General features: G+C 40.1%; 1 protein-coding gene across 4 annotated transcripts in view; it reads right to left on the minus strand.

The window, feature by feature from the left end:
- The window catches only part of RUFY1 (RUN and FYVE domain containing 1), a 58,999-nt gene that overhangs the window by 23,991 nt on the left and 11,317 nt on the right, over positions 1-23,691 (minus strand). For all 4 annotated transcript variants that reach the window (XM_068536535.1, XM_068536534.1, XM_068536536.1 and 1 more), the window contains exons 4-11: positions 18,521-18,622; positions 16,959-17,082; positions 11,846-11,907; positions 8,707-8,772; positions 6,455-6,524; positions 2,448-2,549; positions 1,583-1,699; positions 1,014-1,181 (exon numbers count right to left, since the gene is read on the minus strand). In XM_068536535.1, coding sequence (XP_068392636.1) covers positions 1,014-1,181; positions 1,583-1,699; positions 2,448-2,549; positions 6,455-6,524; positions 8,707-8,772; positions 11,846-11,907; positions 16,959-17,082; positions 18,521-18,622 — 811 coding nt within the window. The remainder of the gene's footprint in view (positions 1-1,013; positions 1,182-1,582; positions 1,700-2,447; positions 2,550-6,454; positions 6,525-8,706; positions 8,773-11,845; positions 11,908-16,958; positions 17,083-18,520; positions 18,623-23,691) is intronic.

A 23,691-nucleotide genomic window follows, 5' to 3' on the forward strand; every position in this document is an offset into this window, starting at 1 on the left:
GACTGTTTCGGCAATAAAATAGGAAAGAGAACTTCAAAAAAGGAAAAGTTTTGAGGACACAGAATGGAATCCTTCTGGGTAGCTTCTGGGCAAGAAAGTGTTGCAGTGTTTAGATGCTGTCTTTCAAACTCTGGCGTGACCGGTTCTTTCTGGGCTAGCTCCCCTTGACCACTCTGAAATGACGAGGGAGGTGATCTTGGAGACTCAGCAAGATTAATTTATTGGCAAAGCTTGAAAAGGCAATACTAACTAATATCCTTAATCCACTTCTCCATTTCTTGGGGCAAACAATTAGTACCTGAAGTAGACAGAAACAGACAGCAAGGGGACAGTGAACGTATGACAGGCAAAGTTCACGTTTAGATTCAAGAGACACAGTTCAGTTTTCAGCTCTATTTATTAGCTGTGCCACCAGGGACATGTGACTTAGCCATTTGATTTTGCCTTGTCACTTATATTTTCCCCCATTTTATAAACTTTTGTCAGGGATTGCCGGGAGACTCAAATAAAATAAATGCGGGGCTTCCCTGGTGGCGCAGTGGTTGGGAGTCTGCCTGCCGGTGCAGGGGACACGGGTTCCGGCCCTGGTCTGGGAGGATCCCACATGCCGTGGAGCAGCTGGGCCCATGAGCCACAATTACTGAGCCTGCGCGTCTGGAGCCTGTGCTCGGCAACAAGAGAGGCCGTGATAGTGAGAGGCTCACGCACCGTGATGAAGAGTGGCCCCCGCTTGCCGCAACTAGAGAAAGCCCTCGCACAGAAACGGAGACCCAACACAGCCAAAAAAAAAAAAAATATTAAAAATAAATAAATAAACAAATAAAATAAATGCAATAACATGTAAGATGGCCTAGGACCAGGTCTGCAAATACTAGGCCCTCACAGATGTGTCTATTCTCTCCTTCTGCAGGAAGAATGACCCAAGACTGGAAAGGCAGCACGTGACAAGCTCTACCATTGTAGACAAGCAGCAGGAAACCGGGTTGTGATGTGGACATAAAGCCAAGTCCCACCTGAACTTTGTGAAACATCTGTAAGTTAATTGCTTTGACTTCCTCCAGCTGCTGGCGAAGGGCAACTAGAGTGTCCTGCTTCTCGTGCGTGTCCTTTTCTAGTAACTTCATTGCGATTTCCATTTCGGTTTTCATTCCAATTTGTAGCTCCAGTTCTTTTTCTAGTTCCTTAAAAGGATATTAATAAGGAAAATATTATTAAAGTAGATCACAGAAATGAACTTAACTGATGTTGTATCTTGGGCAGTGCTGAAAATACAAATGGAAGGTCAGAATAGGTTAGGGAGATGTAGACAAGTCTGTCTGGAGCGTTAACTAGATTAAGTTTTTCCCCTTTCCTCATTTTACAGTGAACACTGGCTCTGCATCAAGTCAACAGAAAGCGGGTAGGTGGCAATGAGGGATACTCCATGAGTATTTTTTTTCACATGTTAAAAACTTTATTTGCATAAAAACTCACTTGTTTTTAAAAGCAGGTTGAAGCATGTGTGTGCAAAGTGCTGACAGAAGTGACATAGAAGGAACAAACTGAGGAATCTTTCTGATAACTCTCAGGCTCGCAAACTCACCAAACGGGCTTTCTTCTCCTCCTTCAGCTGCTTCCACACGTCATTGTACATTTCATCCAGACCTTGCCGAGTCTGCTTGTAAGTCTCCAGCTCAACTTTTGTATCCTGTTTTGTTATCTGTGACCAAACAAGAGCACCAGAGGAATGGTTTGCTTACAGAAGCAAGCTAACTACAAAGTATTTAAAAATATAACATATATATATATATTTTAAACAGTAGCATAATTTCTATTTTTTTAAGCATAATAGAGAAAGGTTAAAATTTTAAAGGTATTTTGAAATATCTTTGAACATGAAGGATGAGAGCAAGCCAATAGATTTTTGAAAAGGTAGGTGCAGAAAACAATTTAATCTTCTTTAAAACAGAATAGTCTGTTTTAGTTCTGAGTGGGAAAGGTCCCCATTCAGTATTTATCTAGCACATTTTTAGCACTGGGTGAATTTCGAGATGAATCAGATATGGTCTCTGCTCTCAAGTCATCAGGTGAGACAGCTGCAAGCCAGCAATTCTACACAACAGCAAGTGGATTCTATAATGGAGGGAGGTGCAAAGAGCTATGGAAACATGGGAGAAGAAGGGTCCAGACCTACTGATGGGTGCCAAAGGCAGCATCACAGGGGACCGGGCTCATGAGAGAAGCTGAAGAGAGAACAGGAACTTTCACTCGCAAAGGCCCAGAGGCAAGGGAGCAGTGCACTTGGGAAACCCCAAGTGGTCCAGGTGGCCTGAGAGTGACACGGAAGGGCACTGCGGCAGGATTTTCTGGTGTCAAACAAGGCATCTTTGCACGTTTTGAGCTTGAGATCTCTGATGGACATGTCTGAGTGAGGAACATGCCGCCCAGCTGCAAGGCCTACTTCTCACCTCTACGCTTTTTTCGCTTTTCTCACGAATTAATTCATTTTGTTCTCTTAATTGTTGCTGTTCTTCTTGAAGTGAACAAATTCGGTCTGCTGCAGCTGAAAGCTGATTAAGAAAGAGTTTTAGATTTCTTAACATCAAAATGAATCTTACTGTTCAAATTAAAAGCTACCATTTGGCATCTTCACAATTGACAATGTATTTTCACATATGTGATATTTTATTTTTTATCCTTGTTTTGAATAGGTGATACATTCACATGGTTCAAAATTCCAAAGATATAAAAACATAAACAGTAAAATCTCTCTCTTACCCCTGCCCCTAGCCATCTCTGCCCTCCCCAGATAGTCTTCTTTTACAAAAATGATAGCATACTATTTCACGTGGGCAAAGATTTATGGACACAAAATATTAGAAACAGCTTAAATGTCCAATACTAGAAATGGTTTAACAAATCACAGTAAAAGCATAAAACAGAAATATGTAGTTATTAAAATACTTACAAAAGCTTTTAATGCCTTGAGAACATACTTATGATATAATAAAAATAAAAAAGCAGGTTATACAGTATGTTCTCACGTCTAGTTTAAAGAAAAAAACTTAACTATGTTAAAAATCCTTAAGAAGAAAAACGAAAACAAACAAAAAAAGCTTAAGAAGAGATGGGGACTCTATATACAGCTGTCACTTAGCCAAGGGATAATGGGCTTTTTTCCCCCTGATTCTTCATTCTTTTTAGTTTTTCTAGCCAATGAGCAAAAGGATATCTTATCACTAGAGAGAGAATCAAAGAATCTGGGAGAGGAATCACAACCAAACCATTAAAGATGTGCCCCAGGAAAACATCTTCCTTGCCCTGAACGAGTTAACGTAGTTTAGGGAAAAGTGTATAGGAGCAGGTGCCTTCATGTACCTGCTGAGGAGAGGCTAGCAGGAGAGGCGAGTAAATACCCCAACCAAACGGTCCTTTCCCAGCCTCTGAGCCAGCCTGGAGAGAGAAGGTGAGGCCGGAGAAGGAGAAAGAGGCCAGACATTTGCCCTCGATACTTGGCTGTGCTCTTAGCATCATTCACTAACGGGGGGCCCTGAAGCACTGAACTCCTCACCTCCTCTTGGTCAACAGCATCTAGGTCCACTCAGACTCAGAACCCAGGACTGGGGTTTCTAAACATAACTGCTGTGCCCAAGTAAGAAACTTTAAGGCTTGAAACGAGGTGCTAGTTGCTGCCAAGGGAAGAAGCAGGCAAAAACCATAAGCTAATTCCCATCCTACTCTCTGAAGACGTAGGGAGCACACCCTGAAGTGAGAGATATACTTTTCTCTGAAGTATATTTTCTATTACATCTGTTTGCCTTTGAAGGAAAAATAAGCCAGTTGTTCAGTTTCAAAAGCTAAATTAGACTTTCATTCAAAGCATGCCACCTCCCCTCAGAATGGGAGAAAATATTTGCAGGTGAAGCAACAGACCAGGGATTAATCTCCAAAATATACAAACAGCTCATGCAGCTCAATATCAAAAAAACAACCCAACTGAAAAACGGGCAGAAGATCTAAATAGACATTTCTCCAAAGAAGACATACAGATGGCCAAAAAGCACATGAAAAGATGGTCAACATCACTAATTATTAGAGAAATGCAAATCAAAACTACAATGAGGTATCACCTTACACCTGTCAGAATGGCCATCATCAAAAAATCTACAAACAATAATTGCTGGAGAGGGTGTGGAGAAAAGGCAACCCTCCTATACTGTTGGTGGGAATGCAAATTGGTACAGCCACTATGGAGAACAGTATGGAGGTTCCTTAAAAAGCTAAAAATAGAGCTACCATATGATCCAGCAATCCCACTCCTGGGCATATATCCAGAGAAAACCATAATTCTAAAAGATATATGTACCCCAATGTTCATTGCAGCATTACTTACAGTAGCCAGGACATGGAAGCAACCTAAATATCCATCAACAGAGGAATGGATAAAGAAGATGTAGTACATATACACAGTGGAATATTACTCAGCCACAAAAAAGAATGAAATAATGCCATCTGCAGAAACATGGATTGACCTAGAGATTGTCAGACTGAGTGAAGTAAGTCAGACAGAGAAAGACAAATATCATACAGTATCGCTTATACGTGGAATCTAAAAAAGGGTATAAATGAACTTATCTACAAAAGAGAAATAGAGTTACAGATGTAGAAAACAAACTTACGGTTAGCAGGGGGTAAAGGGCGGGGAGAGATAAACTGGAAGATTGGGATTGACATATACAAACTACTATATATAAAACAGATAACTAGTAAGGACCTACTGTATAGCACAGGGAACTCTACTCATTACTATGTAATGGCCTATATGGGAAAAGAATCTAAAAAAGAGTGGATGTATGTATATGTATAGTTGATTGATTCGCTTTGCTGTACACCTGAAACTAACACAACATTGTAAATCAACTATACGCCAATAAAAATTATAAAAAAAAAACAAAGTATGCCACCTCATCTGGGAGAACAAAGAGTGAATCTGCTCGTTCTAAAATCAACTAAGGGGACTTCCCTGGTGGTGCAGTGGTTAAGAATCCGCCTGTCAATGCAGGGGACATGGGTTTGAGCCCTGGTCCAGGAAGATCCCACATGCCGTGGAGCAACTAAGCCCGTGCGCCACAACTACTGAGCCTGCACTCTAGCGAGCCACACCTACTGAGCCCGTGCACCACAACGACTGAAGCCCGCACGCCTAGAGCCCGTGCTCCACAACAAGAGAAGCCACCGCAATGAGAAGCCCCTGCATCACAACGAAGAGTAGCCCCCACTCACCGCAACTAGAGAAAGCCTGTGTGCAGCAACGAAGACCCAACGCAGCCAAAAATAAATAAAATAAAATAAAATAAAAAAATTTAAAAAATAAATAAATAAAATAAAATCAACTAAGGTCTCCTTGAGTGCCTCCACATGCTAAGTGTTGGGCAAGGCACATTTAAATGGTATTAACCTAATTTAATCTTTACAATACTATTGTAAGTGTGTTGAATTATCACCCAATTTAGAGATGAGGAAAGTGAGGCCCAAAGGCCCACTCCACCCCCCAGGTGAATTCGAGTCCTTCAGCTCTAAGGGCGATGAAGTCTCTCCCATGATGCCCATCTTTGAATTTCTTTCTCCTGTTACAAATCTGAGCTCCTCTCCTGAAAGCTGTTCAGGCCTGGCCCCTCAGGAGGGCGCAGGAAGTTTAAAGTGAGCCTTAAACTGGGTCCTCCATTACAAAGGTGTGCTCTGCAACTCTCCTTTCAGCTGTAACCTGCCTCCACACCGTGGCGGGGGTCACTCTCTGGCCCCCCTCACAGCCCTCTTCCTTCCCAGTGAGACTTGGTGGGGAGGGCCGAGCAGCCAGGGACCGCTACCTGTGGAAAGCCTCAGAAAGGCTGAGCAACCCCCCTCCTGCTAACAGGAGACAAGATGTGTCCACCAAGGAGACTGCCGGGCAGCTGGCAGCAAGCTTTCTTCCTCGGCCTCAGCCCTCCTTCTTCCTGTCCTTTCATTCTCTCTCTTCCTAGTGAGAAAGCAGAGAAAGACCACACTGGAGAGGCCGAAACAAGGAAGGGGTGGGCGAGGATACTTTTACCCCATAAAAGAGCCTGTGCCTTCTGGGCAGCAGGGAGACACACTACATCACAGGAAAGGTGGGAAAAGAGGAAGAGAATAGCACGTTCACAAAAGGAGTAGGGCTTTTCCAACTAGGACTTGTCTTCTACTGGACCACTGTGAGGTGATAAAACCTAAGTCACTTAGAACTGGCTCATGATCAGTTGCACTGGCTCATGGGAGCCTCGGCCAGGGCAGAACACAGACATTCTGAGGATATGAAATTCTGAGAATGTCTGTCCTGTGCAGCTCAACCCAAGGTTAGCAATTCCCATTCCTACCAGTGAGAAGCTCTGGTCAGATGTACCAACCATACCATTTCTCTTCTTGGGTCATTCTGTTTTAAGAATTTCAGTAAGTTACAAACCTCTTCTTGAAGCTTTGAATTAGTCTTTTCCAACCCTTCTATCTTGGTTTGAAGATCCCCAACTGTGCAGCTGTAAAAAAGAAAATATTAAGTAAATGTGAACTTATAAAAGCTGACTGTTTTCCCAATGTGTAAACAATGAGGATAGAGATTCCTAGATTTCCTGTATGAAATGGAGAGTCAAAGGGCCTCCAATTAACTCATAGATGAGAATTCTAAATATATATGTATGCAGTGTGTGTGTGTGTGTGTGTGTGTGTGTGTGTGTGTATATATATAATATATTTTTTTTTTTTACTGAAAAGTTTTCAATGTTTTCTCCAAATATGCTACCCATTTCTTGTTTAGCCAACTGGAAAGAAAACAGCGTTTCCCCCAACACAATATATGGGAACCAAAACGCGCTGGCAGTCATATATCTAAAGTAATAGTCATAACAAGATATTGGTACTTTTGGGTAGTAGGATCAAAGGTGATTTTTTAAATCTTTTTTATACTTTGTCCCATTTTTCACATATTCTTTAAGTAATATGCACTACTTTCATACCGAAAAATACGTAAAAAGCTAATGTAGACTTGACAAACAACAATAATAACCACAACAATAATAGTAGTAGTTTTCTTTTTGGACAATGTGTCAGGCCCTCTTTGTTCTAAGCACTTTAAATGCATCAACTCCCCACAATTCTGTGAGGCAAATCTTATTGTTAATCTGTTTTACAGATGAGGAAACCATAACTTTATATTGAAAAACTCACTTAACTTCATACCCCTATGAACCCAGGTGGTCTGGCTCCAGAGCCTGCACTTTTAGGCAACAGACCCTACTGCCAAAAACTGGGGCTTTTTGCCGGTGAGGGGGGGTACCAAGAAACAAACCTGACAAGGCTAATGAACCAAGGTTCAAGAATTGGGCGGGAGAAAAATAAAAATACAAATTGACACAAAATGAAAAAGTCAACAAAACAAAACATATAGAAGGAATTACAAGTTTTAAGAGTATGCCATTTTCAATTCTGTACCAGCTACAAAACTCAGAAAATATCAATAAAATTTCTATTTTTCCTTAGAAAACATAAATTATCAAAAAAGATATATCCTCACGAGGAGAAAAGCTAGATGAATTAACAGCTAAGGAAAAACTGAAAAGCTGGCAAAGTACTGCCTCCATACAGGCTTTGAGCTTCAAATTTTTAAGGAGCAAATAATGCTCATGAACTAGAAGGTGTTCCCAGGCACAGAAACAAGGCAAAGCTTCCTGATTCATTTTGTGAAGCTGCATAACCCTGATACTATGCCAGAGGGGAAACTATGGAACAACTATGTTAGGTTACATGTTAAGAGAATGATTAAATTATTAAAGCTATGATCAAGTAGAGTTTATCCCTATGAAGAAATCCATTAATAAACTATATTACATCAATAGATTAAGGGATAAAAGTCATGATTAACTTAATGGATGCTAAAAGGCATTTGATAAAATTCAACATCTATTCCTTATAAAAGTTCTCAATAAACTAAGAATGGATTAAGAATCTCACTCTCAAAATAAAAGCCAGCGTCACACCTCAGGAAAGCTCAGAGCAGCACTACCCTAGGTATGTTCTGAAGAACACACTAGCTCCTTTGCCTGTTTCATTGGCTTTGGGGGCCAGACAGGCTGCTCCTGCAGAGAACTGCTAATGTGCACAGTGTACTCTCTAAAGAGGGTTCAGAGAGAGAATTACATTTCCCAAACACGTTAGGCTGAGAATCTCCATCCATTCTCCATTAACACCCGCAACAACTAGTGTTTCATGAAACACAGGAGCAGCTTTCCAATTAAAATGAAAATTCAAGATAAAGATCCCTGCTATCACTATTGAATTGCTCTCAAAGGTCTAGCCCAGTGGTTTTCAACCCCTTTTTCCTGCCCAGAACGTTGGAGGGATGTGTGTTGATTCCCAGCAGCAATAACGCTTCCCATGCAGTGATTTCCAACTAAGTTGTGGTGGGCTAAGGGGTGGAGAGGTTTCATTTATTACTCTCTAATTTGCATAACTACACAGAACAAAAGATCAAAGGATTCCCCAAAGCTCTCTATCAAGAAATCATACTTCTACAGTCTGTACACATGAGCACTGAACGACAACCTTTTTTCTTGGTTTGGAAAAAAGTTAGTTATAAATATATGGCAACTCAAAAAGGTTCCATGAGGCAATTATCGGGCACTGAGAATGAACCACAACACTGGAAAAAGGAGGAAGTCCTACCTTAAGTGCCGGTTAAGTTCTTCCACATAATTTTTTTGATCAAGGACATCAGTAATTCTTTCATGTCTTTTAAAAAGAACATAAAAAGAGAGAAATTCTTTTTACTCAGGGTTAATACTTTGTAACTGTCCCCCAACCTTCCAGTCACCTTGTAGGAGTACCAATGTCATCAGGAAACCAAGAGATGGTTAGAGCTTAGTAATGTCTGCACAGTCCTGAGTGAACCAGCAAGGCGGGCTGGGAAGACATGGGACACACTGGAAACAGGCTGCCTGGAGAGGAGCCTCCCTGCAGATGCTCCTCCCACCTCTCCCCTAGCATTTGAGAAAGCCACTGGCATGCAAGGTAGAAACACCAAAAGCCACATGTAAATGGCTCTCGAGTTAGGAGATGAAGCAGCCCTTGTTATACTGAAGGAAAAGAAGCTGCCTCAGAAAAGAAGACCACAAGACTCTTCAAAACACAAAGCTGATTAGTCTGGGTTAAAAAAAAAAGACTCTGGGAACTCTGGCGGTCCAGTGGTTAGGACTCCGTGCTCTCACTGCCAAGGGGGTAGGTTCAATCCCTGGTCAAAGAACTAAGATCCTGCAAGCTGTGCAGCATGGCCAAAAAAAAAAAAAAAAAAAGCAAAAAGCAAAAACAAAACACAACAAAACAAAACTTCATACACCTTTATAAAAAAAGCAAAAAAGACTTCATCATTTTAAAGTTCGGCTCCTCCCACCTATTTCTTTACATACATCTGTACATAAATGGGATCATCTGACCCAGGTTCATGCCACAGGTGCTGGATCTGCTGGTCAGTGCAGTCATTTTTTTTCTTTTACCTTTCTGCCCTTTACGTAGCTCTCCCAGGTAACACATACTGACAGCTTGTTGAGTATCCTATGTGTATATAATCATAATATCTACGTATGTTTTTACATATAGTATATGCAATTAAAATATAAAATATATGTTAGAGAATTTTGGGGTTTTAAAAAATGGGATATATATACTTCTCAGTATTATACTTTTCTCACTCAATAATACCTGTGGAAATCCCTCTAAATCTACTACACAGTAGGTCAAATTTCTTTTCTTTCATGTCTGTATAATACACAGTGTGGAATACTTCAGATGTTCTACAATTCATTCAATTGCAGATGTCCCTAGATATCCACGGGGGACTAGTTCCAGAACCTCTGTGGATACCAAAATCTGCAGATGCTCAAGTCCCTTATACAAATGGCATAGCACAGCTGACCCTCTATATCTGTGGGTTCCACATCTGCAGGTTGAAGGGCTGACTGTATTCCTTTAATAGTGGATAATCAGTTTATTTCCAGTTCTTTTTGACATTAAGAATATATTTTAAATTTCAAGTGAGTGAATCCTTGTACTGTGGGTGCATGAAGCATTAATGGGATTCTCGCTGGTCCCTTCCCTGGTAAGGTGCACTGCCAGGGCACTGAGAAGGAAGAGTTCTCATTACAAAGACGTGCGAAAGACAGGTAACAGATGTATGTGGTAAAATATTCAAACACAGTGCAAGGGTTTACAGTGAAACTCCCTCCCATGCCTGCCTCCTGACCTCTTCCCCACAGGCGGTCGTGTTTTCAGGTCGACGTGCCTCTCTAGAAATGATCCATGTATATGGAAGTACAACATATAAATATGGTTGTATGTCTTTTTTGTTATAACATAAATGGTAGCATGTTATATACATTGTTTGCTTTTTTTTTCCAGGATAACTTCTTTTAATGCTCTTGTTAACAAGGATGAGGTAGAGCTACAATGTGGCATGAAAAGACATCCAAGACACAGTAGGATCAAAGAATAAGTCTAGTGGCAACTTAAATATATAATAGTACCTTTCCATTTACATCCAAACCATAAAGCAAATTACACTACCAACAAATATATACCTGCAAGGCAGTAAAGAAAGGCTTGGAAGGAGTCATGCATGAGTAGCTTCCTCTGAAGAAGCAGGGGGAGTGGGATTGAGATGGAGACGAGGGGATAGTGTTAATGGGGAAATTTGCCTTGTACTCTCTATTCTTCCACAGAGCCTAATTCCTTAAACAATGGGAATAGGAATGTATTACCACTGTAATTAAAAATAGCTAAATAAAAAATAAAAATTCAGACAACGCAAAAACAGAAGTAGCATTCTTTGTCAATAGTTACATGAAAAGATGCAACATCACTAATCATCAGGGGAATGCAAATCAAAAACCACAATATGCTATCATGTCATACCCATTAGAATGGCTATCACCGAAAAGACAAGAAGTAATAAGTGTAGGCCAGGATGCAGAGAAAAGGGAACACTTGTGCACTGTTGGTGGGAATGTAAATTGGTGCAGCCACTATGGAAAACAGTATGGCAATTCCTCAAAAAATTAAAAAATAGAATTACTAAATGATCCAGCAATTCCACTTCTGGGTATTTAGCCAAAGAAAGTGAAAACTAACTTGAAAATGTATATGCACCCCCATGTTCATTGCAGCATTATTTATAACAGTCAAGATATGGAAACAACCTAACTGTCCATCAATGGATGTGGTATATTCATACAATAAAATACTATATTCATCCATAAAAAAGAAGGAAATCCTACCATTTCTGACAACATGAATGGACTTTGAGGGCATTATGCTAAGTGAAATATGTAAAACAGTGAAAGACAAATACCTTATGATCTTACTTATATGTGGAATCTAAAATAAACACAAAACCAAACTCACAGATACAGGGACTGGTGGTTGCCAGAGGTAGGGGGGTGGGGGAGTGGGTGAATGGGGCCATAAGGCACAAACTTCCAGTTATAAAATAAGTAAGTCCTGGGGATGTAATGTACAGCATGGTGACTGTAGTTAATAATACTGTATGGCATATTTTAAAGTTGCTAAGAGAGTGGATCCTAAAAATTCTTATCACAAGAAAAGAAATTTTTTGTAACTATGTATGGTGATGGATGTTAACTAGACTTATTGTGGTGATCATTTTGCAATATATACAAATATCAGATCATTATGTTGTACACTTGAAACTAATACAATGTTATATGTTAATTATACCTCAATTTTAAAAAGTAGCATTCTTTGCCAGAATTTCATTAAAAACGTGAAGAACAGCATACAATACAGAACTTACTCTTTGCCACCATCAAGATCCTGCACATCCTTAATGTAGAGAGAAAAATCGATCACTCCAACCTGATAGAAATAAAATGTACCAGTTTAAATGAAAAATAACTTTTCGCACTTTCCACAAACCTTACAGTCTAAAATTCAGGGTATTTACCTTCCTATCTCAGGATAAAACAATAGGATTGTTAGGATAACCTGACAATCAGTTAGGTTAACCAGCTTAAAGCAGCAATCAGTCAAACAAACCAAAAGAAAAATAACCCCATCACCTTCTAGAAGAAAAACTTACTAAAAATCAGAATTTAAGGGAATATTCTGAAGTTTTACCACCTAGTTATGATTTGTTTCTTGCATTTATTCAACAATCAAATTGTTGACAAAGATCAACAAAGTTCTTTGGGTACAAAGTAATAAAAAAAAAGAGACCTGGATCTCTAAAGTGGTGACCTTAACTGATAACTCTGACTCCTTCTTCCCCCAAACTGGGGTGAAAAGGTCCAGTCAGTATTTCAGGGAAAATTCTCTGCTGTTGTGGGGAACTAGGGGCTCCAAGACCCCTCAACATCTCAAAGTCAGGGGCTTTGTCCAGAAATAAAGCACTTCAGAGAGAGTGAATGAGAGCCCTAGTCTGTCACCATCCACTCTAATGTGAGTAAGTGCAGCCATTCCTTTGAAATATAGGAAAATTGGGTCCATCAATAGAGAAATATTTACATCAGTCACGTTATAGCCATATTGCAGAACCCTATGCAACCATAACAAAGAATGCAGGGAATGAATATGTAATGAAATGAAGAAAGCTCCAGGATAAAATTTTAACTCAAAGAATACTATGTACAGCATTAACTCCTTATAGTAACCTCACTTATGTTAAAACCAAAGCTATACATGATGTTTTCTGCAACTCCTCTGTTGCGCCTCCCACCAATCTATATTCCTGACCCTTGAACCTGGGTGGCCAGTAAGGCCTGTCTTTATGAGCAGAAAGCAGCAGAAAGGATGCTGTGACTTCTGCAGCTAGGTTAACAAAGGCAGTACAAGCTTCCTCCTGGCTCTTTCCCTTGGGCATATACCTTTGAAGTTCTGAGCTTCCATGGGAAAAGTCTGGCTAACCTTGAGGCACCACGCTGGAGGCCATGTGGAGAGACCACGTGTAGACAGAGATGCCCAAGAAGCCCCTGCTGCTCCAGCCTCAGCTCCCTGAGCCTTCTCAGCCCAGAGGACAGAGGGAGAGTGCATATGCCTTCAGCCACTCCAGCCCCAGCCACCAACTGCCTGTGATCACAGGCGTGCTTAAGAGTCACCGTGCTGAGCTCAGCCATCCCTCAAATATGAGGGACTGTAATCATTTATGTGACTGTTAATTTGTTACACTACAACAGAAAACCAGAAAAGATTTAATTAAAAACAAAACCTATGTATACATAAATGCATAGGAAAAGTAGAAAAAGTCCCTCAAATTTTTACCATTATCTGTGGGGACAAGAGTGGGACTGAAGGGGGAGAGGAGAAGGGGAGCTTGAATTTCACTTTTCACTTTACATGCTTCTGTAATTGCTTAACTTTTTTTCAACAAGCATGCATTTCTTTTGCAATACAAAAATAATTAAAAAAGAAATATATATTTGACTGGAAAAAAAGCAACAATAGAGGGAATGAGAAAGAATATCCAAAGTAGAAATTAATGGACTAGAAAACAGATAAAGCTCTCCTCTCAAAGCAGAAGTGATGTGTAAAAGCAAGACCTGGTTCTTCGAGCTCAACACAGTAGACAAATCTCTACCAAGTGCACAATATTACAATTTAGAAAAGTGAGATTTTAAAAAGCTGTAAGAAAATACTCTCATGCAACTAATAGATCTGAATGAAACAAATGATTTCTGGAAAAATATAAATGACTAAAAATTTTTCTAAGACTTAGGAAACCAATAAATTGACCAAAGCTATGCAAAAATTAAAGTGGTCAAAGCATGAGGACCATAAAGCTTTTGCATAAAGCTGAAACTGTCATACCAGCAAGTTTTAACAAACCTTTAAAGAAAAATAATTCCTGCTCTAATAAACTGTTGTGGAAAACAAGAAAGAAAAGAATATCATCCAGTTTATTTTATGAGGTCATACAATCCTGACACTGAAAAGTGACAAAGACAGTATAGAAAAGGAAAATTCAGACCAGTGTCACTTTTAAGTAGAAATACAAAATTTCCAAATAAACCACAGACATATTAAATCTAGGAGTATACTAAAAGAATAATGCACGATGACCAAGTAAGGTTTATTTTATGATATCACAATAGGAAACCTAAGAATTAATTCAATTAAAACTATGGGTTAAAAATGGATATGACATCTCAATAGATGCCAAAAAAGGTATTTGATAGCATTCAATGTTCATTTTTAAATAAAAATATATGGTAAGTTAGAATAGAACAGTACTTCCTAAACATGAGAAAGAGGATCCCTCAGGGTGCAATAGCAAATACTCATACTTTATGGTGACATACGAGAGGTATTAAAGATAAGAATAGGCCAGGGGGCTCAATCACATCTATCGCTTAACAAAAATCCCAATTAAATTTTTATTTTGGAATCTGACAAAATGATGTTCAAGGTCATCTGGCAGAATGGACAGCCTCAACTATATCTGAAAAAGAAGTACAACAAAGTAGGCAGGAGGTGAACTGCCAGAGCATATAACACACTATGTGGTTTTGGTAATTAAAAGACTACATTACTGGCAGAAATAAAAAGATCCAGAGACTAAATAGAGAGTCCAGAAATAAGCCTCAGAGCATAATGGATATTTCAACACATGATAAAGGTGGAAATTTAAATTAGTAGGAAAATAATATTTGATACATGATATTGAGAAAACTGGTTTACTACTGTACTTATATAAGAAATCTAGACTTCTACTTCACACTATGTCAAAACGAATAACAGGGGCTTCCCTAGTGGCTCAGTGGTTGAGAATCTGCCTGCTAGTGCAGGGGACACGGGTTCGAGCCCTGGTCTGGGAAGGTTCCACATGCCGCGGAGCAACCGGGCCCGTGAGCCACAGCTACTGAGCCTGCGCGTCTGGAGCCTGTGCTCCGCAACAAGAGAGGCCGCGATAGTGAAGAGGCCCGCGCACCGCGATGAAGAGTGGTCCCCGCTTGCCGCAGCTGGAGAAGGCCCTCGCACAGAAACGAAGACCCAACACAGCCAAAAATAAATATAAAAATAAATAAATAAATAAGACCCGGTGCAACCAAATAAATAAATAAAAATTAAAAAAACAAACAAAAACGAATAACAGGCAGATTATTTAAGTGTAAAAAATATACATGTGATTTAAAAAATTAGGTTAATTTTTAGACGTGGAAGGACCTTCTAAGCACAATACCTTAGAAGGTATAAAGGAAAAGTACATTAAATATGACCGCCAAAAAAAAAAAAAAAAAAAAAGTCTACAGGGAAAACAAGCCCCAAGACAGCAGAAAAAAAAAATTTATAACAAATATTCTGACAAATGGTAAATATCCTTAATCTATAACAAAGGAGTGGAAAAAGGTGGAAAACTTAAAAAAATGGGCAAAGGATATGAACAGGTGAACCACCAACGGCAAACAAAACATGAAAAAAATACTTCATCTTCCTAGTTCTCAAAAATATAAATTTGAGATGAAGAGTTGTTTTTCTCTCAGATTAAAAAAGACCAAGAACGCTCACATATCATCACAACACTCATGCAGAATGTGTACACTCTGACACAGCAACCTCAAAACTTATCCTAAAAAAATAAACAGACATGAGTAAAAAGAAGTATGAGGATGTTTATAACATCATTGTTATAACATGGAAACAACTTACATTAATAAGTATTGGTTAAATAAATTATGGTACATTCATAAAATGGATTACTATGCAGTTGTTTAAAATCGTTTATATCTCTTGACATCAAGAGCTATGTGGACCATATTATTAAATAAAAAAATTGCAAAATGGTGTGCTTGGAATAATCATATTTTGGTTTAATGAAAAAAGAAAACTCCAAACATCTGTCTCTGAAACATAAATACACACATACACCTTTCTTCATGTGCTGCAAGGATGTATCCTGAAATGTAACACTGAATTAGCTCTTTCTGTGTAATGGGATTATATGTGATATTTTGTTTCTTTTCAAAAAAACTTCTTTGTATTTTTTGAGAAATATTTAACAGGTAAAAACAAGAAAACTACTGGGGAAAAAAAAAAAAGAGAGGAGAGGTTACAAAAAAAAAAGCTGACCTGGTCATGGAGGGATTGGGGAAACTTTAGTCATGCCCAAACATGTAGTGGGAAGAAGCCTGGGCCACTGCCCAGTTACAGATGCCCTGAAGAGGTGGAGGTGACGGTGGGGCAGGGTGTCCTGATTTACAGTCCCTGCCACCACGAGTTTAGGCCTCAGCCCTGGTCACCAGCTCCCGTGCAAGAGGAAAGCCCATGGCAAGAGGGCTGTCCCACCCCATGGGGCACTCTGCATCTTACTGCCTACTTTCATTTGTGCTCCGTTTTACCATCTGACTTCCCAAATCTCTCCTGAGTCTGTTTTCCCACTCCCCATGCAACCTGGGGCTTCCAGACTTGTCTGCTCAATGTTTGTGCTTTCCCTATTCTTGGCTGCTTCTAACTCAGGAACTGGATGGTTGCTAGCTTGATCTTTCTCAATCCCAGGCCTGATCATTTCAGTGTACTGTTTAAATACCTCCAAAGGTTTTTAAGTTCCAAAGTTCCAGGGACAAAAACTAAAGCCTCTAACATGGCACTGATGGCCTAACAACTGGGCCAGCCTCCACCTTCACTTCACTCATCGAGCATCCTGTGTTCTAACCATGGAGAACTGTTTCCCGTCCCGAGACATGCCATGCTCTCTGTGTGTGCCTCTGTGCCTTTGCCCAAGCTATTTTTCACCCTTCCCCAAGACCTTTGCCAGCTGCTCCCCGCTCTGGTCCAGCACAGCACCTTGCACGGCCCTGTGCCAGATGCCCCCTGCCATCTGCCCCTTCCTTAGGTTCAGCATATGCCTCCAGATCCTATGTAAAATCCCTGGCCCAAACAAGGCATTCGATCTGGCGTCAAAATTCCCATTTTACCTGAGAATCCAAGTCTTCTCCTTTTAAACAGAGGTTGGCATCAAGCACATTGAGTCCCACCAGCAGACCAACAATCACCATCCCTTCTTCCTCCATCATTAATGCCTCAGGCTCATAGAACTCACTGAAAGAGATTGATACAACAGCAACACCTTCACCACCCTTCTCTTGGACCTACTCTGCCTTTTCACCTCTTAGCTCATGGCCTGGCTGCCAACTTCATCAGGAGCCAGAGGCTCCCTTGTGTGAATTCCCTTCTTCCTTCTATTTCCTCTCCCACTTTAAGTGCTGCTATCTCTTCTCTGGCCTCTCCTCTCTTCCCGTGGCTTAAAATGGACTCCTCCTACTTCTGGTCTAGGGTTAACTCCTCTGTTTGGACCCTGGACCCCAGTCCTTCTCATCTCTTGGCTCCTGTGTTCCTGAACATCACTCTGCCCCTCCTGTCCACCCTGGCTCCTTCTTTTGTGTTGCTATGAACTACTTCTACACTTACATTCATGTCAACATAAAGTGGGATCCCACAGCCTCCCCCACCACCCATCCAAGGATAAAACTCTTCCCTCTTCCCTGTGTCCCATGGAACAACACTGGCTGCTTTTACTTCCTTACCTCCAAGTCACCTCAGCCATTACAGTGAGGCTCCATCCATTACTGCTCTGGTCACCAGCGATTAGCTAATTTACCATCGTGTGTGTGAGTACATGAGAACTTATTATCCTAAGAATTAGTTGTTTAGAACAAAATGTGTACCTCAGTGTTACTCTGTATAGTGGTACTCAAAGAAGAGTACAAAGTACGTGAACTATTTGAAATCAGTATTTATCATGAAAAGATATGTTCAATAATAAGCCATGACTTGAAAACAATGGAAAATTTTGGATGACAGGCCATACTGTAAAAGACATTTTTATTTCAGTTAGATAAGAGAATTATCTCTGGAGAGATCTGTTCCTTGTAAATGCTCATATCCTGGAGAAAATTCCTCTTATAATGGTTACTTTTGTTTATAGAGTTATAAATATAAAAAATGAACCCAGTCATAAATTTCAGAGATAGACAGTTCATCTTTACTGATGCCAAGAGATATAAAAGTTTACAAACTGAATGTGGAATCCTAAAACAGGTAATCTAGATATGTTCTCTTACAAAAAGCAGGGTTTTATACTTTAAAATTGCCCACTGAATCTAGTTCAAGTCATTTTTCCCCTATTATCATCCAATCAAATACCATTTTGTTGAAACTTAATGTAGTATGCTGTCAGGGTACCTAATCTTAGGTATTTTTGAAGAACTATCTTCAAAATGACTTTTCAAAATGAAAATGTACATCTTCATTCATAAAGACTTCCAGACATCAGTGCTCAAAAAATAAAATACTGCTATTTTAAAACTATCAAAAAATAAAATACTGCTATTTTAAAACTAAGCCACAGAATAGTTACACTTAATAATAATTTGAATAAAAACTGTACATTATACATTCTTGTTTTAATTCCGAATGATCTACAGAACTGTGTTCCAATTACGAAGCAAAAGCTAAGCAAAGATAGGTGATGAAATACCTTAAGAGATGTTTATTGTCTATAAGCACTTTCAGATAATCTGCCAGTTTCTTCTGCATGAGTGCAAGATAAAGCCAAGCTCTGCCCCTTCCCACAGCTGTCCTGGAATTCAAACAGAGAATCAAACTATTATGGCATAACAATAATAACAACAAAAAACAAAGGGAAAAAAACCAACTTAGCCAAGGAGAAACACATGTTCACGCATACACATGCTTGTGAATGCAGAGAACGCTGTAATAGAGCTGCCCTGGGGGCTGGGGGAGCACACTGTCTGGGAAGGCTGAGGAAATGGCTCAGTGCATTCTTTTGGGTACTGTTTGAAGTCTGTATCATGGGCATGTATTCTGCAACCCCACCCCCCAAAAAAAAATAGGAAAAAAAATTTAAGCCACAAACATCTGATTTCTGGAACAAATACAATTAGATAAAACTTTGCATGTATTCATAAAATTTCACAGGTAGCCAGGAAATACCAGGTTAGATTGTATAATGGATAAATTTTCTTTCAAAAGACGAATATAGAACGTAGTTGTTAAAGGGTTGAAGTCTCACAAGATTTCTAGGGCATTAGCTCAAAGGTACAATTTTATTTCTGATGTGGTAAAATACACATAACATAAAGTTTACCACCTTACCCATCTTTAACTGTTAGGTACTGTTAGGTACATTCACGTTGTTGTGCAACCAATCTCAAAGGTGTGATTTTGAAAAGATCTGTTTTAAACATTAAAAGAAAAAAAAAGACCTCCCAATTGTAGACCTAACATTCTTCAAGGAAAAAAAGATCCTGTTCTAAGCAGAGTAACTGCATTTGTAACACCCAAGAGAGTATTAGAGGTACTGCTGTAATCAATGTCAGCCTCAAAGGGTCAGAGGGCACCCAACTTAATCAATACAAAAGACTGGATTCCCCCCTTCTCCCTTCAATAAATGATGTAAAGCCAGAGTAAAAAAGAAAGGAAATAAAGTAGGAAAAAAAAAAGATATCTGATGTTGGCATGATAGGAAAAATGGACACTGACATGTGCTACTTGGTTGGAGTGCAAACTGGTACAATTCTTCTAGCAGGCAATTTAATGACAGCAGGTTATCAAAATTCTACATCTAGTAATATAAGGAAATAATTTAGGAGGTACACAAGGACGTATGTTTGGGGAGGGTCACCACTGCACTGTTTGCATAATGAGAATTTGAAGACAACCACAAAGCGCAAAGTGGGAGGAGCTATACAAAAATGATGTGGATGACTATCATGGCAAAAGGTTTAAAATCTAATATTAAATGGGAAAAAAAGCTACAAAACAGTACGTACAATTTAATACTTGATTTTTTTTCCCCCAGTTCCCCACCTCTGTACAATATACTGCTCTTAGTTTAGGTTCACTTCCAAAACATTTTTATGCATGTGAAAATAAATGTAAATTCTATTTTTCTCTCCTTTTTACAAAAGAATTAGTATGCTATATATGCCGTTCTGCAACTTGCTTATTTCACTGAATATCTGTCATTTTGAAATTCTTTCCAGACATGGAATTTTTCGTTCATTTTTTCATAGCTTTAGTGTTTCAGTATTGGACTGCACTATAATTTATTTAGCTGGTTTTTATCTAGGCTGTTTCTAATCTTCCGCTGTTACAGATAATGCTGCAAAAGGTATTTCTGTACATGTGTCATTTTCATGTGTTAGATCTACGAGATAAAACTCCTAGAAGTGGAATTGCTGGGTCAAAGGGTAGATGTATTGGTGGTTTTCGTGGATAGTGCCAAACTGTCTTCCATGAGAAGCAGTGCAATAATGAGGTGACTGGGGGAGGTGGAGGGGAATAAAAATAGAATCTTATCTATTTGTCTGTCCGACTATGCACTGAAAGGATCTAGAAGGATACTGACCAAGATATTAATTGTAGTTTTTTTTTCTGAGTGGTAAGCTAACAGAAGCGCCTTTTTTGTTTCTTAACTAAAAGTTATGTAATAAGAAAAAAAGGTGGTTTTTTTGTTATTTTGTTTTTTTAGGATTTATTTATTTTTGGCTGTGTTGGGTCCTTGTTGCTGCGCGCGGGCTTTCTCTAGTTGCGGTGAACGGGGGTTACTCTTCGTTGCAGTGCGCGTGCTTCTCATTGTGGTGGCTTCTCTTGTTGCAGAGCCCGGGCTCTAGGCATGTGCGCTTCAGTAGTTGTGGCTCACGGGCTCTAGAGCGCAGGCTCAGTAGTTGTGGCGCACAGGCTTCATTGCTCCGCGGCATGTGGGATCTTCCCAGACCAGGGATCGAACCCATGTTTCCTGCATTGGCAGGTGGATTCTTAACCACTGCGCCACCAGGGAAGTCCCCAAAGAGGTTGTTTTTAATTTTCAAAAAAGAGAGAGACAAGCTTTGTCTGTTGTCTGGGTTTAAGTGCCAATCTTAAGTGTAATCTTATTCAGTGTGTAACAGTATGTTTAATAATAAACCATGACATGAAAACAATGAAATATTTTGGGTGATAGGCCATACTGTAAAAGATATTTTTATCTCAATTAGACAAGGACATTAAACTCTAGAGGGATGTCTCTCAGGATGCAAAGTTCGTCCTGCAAGTTTCAAACCACCTTAGAGCAAATAGTCTCTACCCTAAAAAAAGATTCTGGTCATAAGTTCCAAAATACTGCAGAAATTTTAGAACTTTTGTTACTATTTAATGAAATAGTAAAAACACTGCAGCTCCTTACAGAGCAAAGCAGTAGCCTTTTCTCACGTGGCTCCCAACAAGGCTGCTCCTCCAGAGGCATCAAGAGGAGGGAGCTACTGTGTATCTCCTTTTTGGCAGACAGAGGGAGGATTCTGGTACTTAAGCTACTTACCTGTTTAGCATCCACAGGGAACAGAAGCAGTGAGTTTAGCTGACAATAAGCTCTTTGTTAGCACAACAAGACTTCAAAAATGCCTACGTGGGCTTCCCTGGTGGCGCAGTGGTTGAGAATCCACCTGCCAATGCAGGGCACACGGGTTCGAGCCCTGGTCTGGGAAGATCCCACATGCCACGGAGCAACTAAGCCCGTGAGCCACAACTACTGAGCCTGCGCGTCTGGAGCCTGTGCTCCGCAGCAAGAGAGGCCGCGATAGTGAGAGGCCCGCGCACCGCAATGAAGAGTGGCCCCCACTTGCCACAACTAGAGAAAGCCCTCGCACAGAAACGAAGACCCAACACAGCCATAAATAAATAAATAAATAAAAATTTAAAAAAAAGAGGTTCTTCCCTATTACAGTATCATATACGGCATCCTAAAGTCTAAGGGAACCAAGTCCCTCCTCCTCTTTCCTTAAAAAAAAAAAAAAAAAAAAAAAAAAATGCCTACGTGCCTAAGTGGAAACAGCCTGAGTGCAGGAGGAGGGAGAGCCCTGCTTCATCCAACCAGGCTGCCCAGGGACACGGTCTAGTGTTGTACTCTTGAGGGAGTGAGCTCACTGGAAGGGGATGGACAATAGGACCACATAAAGAACAAGTGAAGGGACTTCCCTGGTGGCGCAGTGGTTAAGAATCCGCCTGCCAATTCAGGGGACACAGGTTCGATCCCTGGTCCGGGAAGATCCCACATGCCACGGAGCAACAAAGCCTGTGTGCCACAACTACTGAGCCTGCGCTCTAGAACTCGCGAGCCACAATTACTGAAGCCTGTGTGCCTAGAGCCCGTGCTCTGCAACAAGAGAAGCCACTGCAGTGAGAAGCCTGCACACTGCAATGAAGACCCAAAGCCGCCAAAAATAAATAAATAAATAAATCTAAAAAAAAAAAAGAACTGAAGAAACAAGGCAGAAGACGTAGGAGGCTCATGAGGGGGTCACCAAATAAATATATGAAAGGTTGTCGCCTGCTAAAGGTTTTCACCTTAGGTGGTATAGGCCCAGAGGGATGAACCAGGGACAGAGACAGAAGGCTTAAGTCCTATGAATGCACAGGGCTCAGCAACGATGGAGTTTAGTGGGATTTAGAGGGTTTCAGAGGCCATCAGACCTGTGTTTTCTTCCTGGTTCCACCACTCCCTTGCTGAGGGACCTTGAGGAAGTTACTTAACTACTCTGAGTCTCAGTTTCTGCACTTGTAGATGGGGACACCAACAGCTTAGTTCCTAGGGATTTGTGGAGGATAAAATGAGATAATGAAATGTCCTTAGCACAATGCCTGGCACATGGCAGGCCCTTAGTTAATGGTGGTGGCTATTATTATTATCTGAAAATGGAATAAGCTGGCTCTGCAGGAGAAGGTCAAACAGAGGCTGGACAGTTGAGTCCCCTGTGAAAGACTCTGCCGGGAGAACTTTTGCATTGGCCTAAGGATCTCCAGGGCCCTTTCTAAATGCAGATTCCATGATACGCCTTTTTGTGTTCCATTCAGTTTGTTTTTTTTTTTTAAATCTCTGCAATTATTAGTTTATTAGTATCATCCAGGACTCAGATGTTCAGCATTCTTCCTGAAATTACATAAAACAAATGCAAATGGAAAGAATCCAAGTCAAAATTATATAACAAGACAGCAAGCACTCCATCACAAAAGCGTGTAAAATTACAAGAACGCTATTTTAAAACACTGGCACTTTAAGAGAACGATAATCTCAAAATCCACAAAATTGCCAAATTGTTCCCTAAACTGTTAGGCAGATAAACATATGACCCCTATACGTAGGGATCCCAAGGGCAAACACAGATAAGGCAAACGATTCATTAGTGCCAGCCTTTCCACAAATGTCTCTTGTCCTGGAATCTAAAATCTGTTCCAAACTGTATTATTCAGAAAACTGCCCAGGTGCATCTGTGAGTCTTTTTTTTTTTTTTTAACATCTTTATTGGAGTATAATTGCTTTATAATGGTGTGTTAGTCTCTGCTTTATAACAAAGTGAATCAGCTCTACATATACATATATCCCCATATCTCCTCCCTCTTGCGTCTCCCTCCCACCCTCCCTATCCCACCCCTCTAGGTGGTCACAGAGCACCCACATGCATCTGAAGCAGCAATTCCAGGAGTGTAACAACTCCTTTTCCTCCTGTAACTGCTCTTTGGGTGACAACACCTTTTCACTATTTGACCTTGTATGACAAGCAGAAATCATTGTCCCCATTTTAAAGAAAAGGAAACTGAGGCTCAGAGAGGGGCAAATTTTCTCAAGCTTATGTGGAGAATGAGCAGCAGAGC

Source organism: Eschrichtius robustus, chromosome 2 (genome assembly GCF_028021215.1).
Source record: "Eschrichtius robustus isolate mEscRob2 chromosome 2, mEscRob2.pri, whole genome shotgun sequence".
In the NCBI taxonomy this organism is placed as follows: Eukaryota; Metazoa; Chordata; class Mammalia; order Artiodactyla; family Eschrichtiidae; genus Eschrichtius; species Eschrichtius robustus.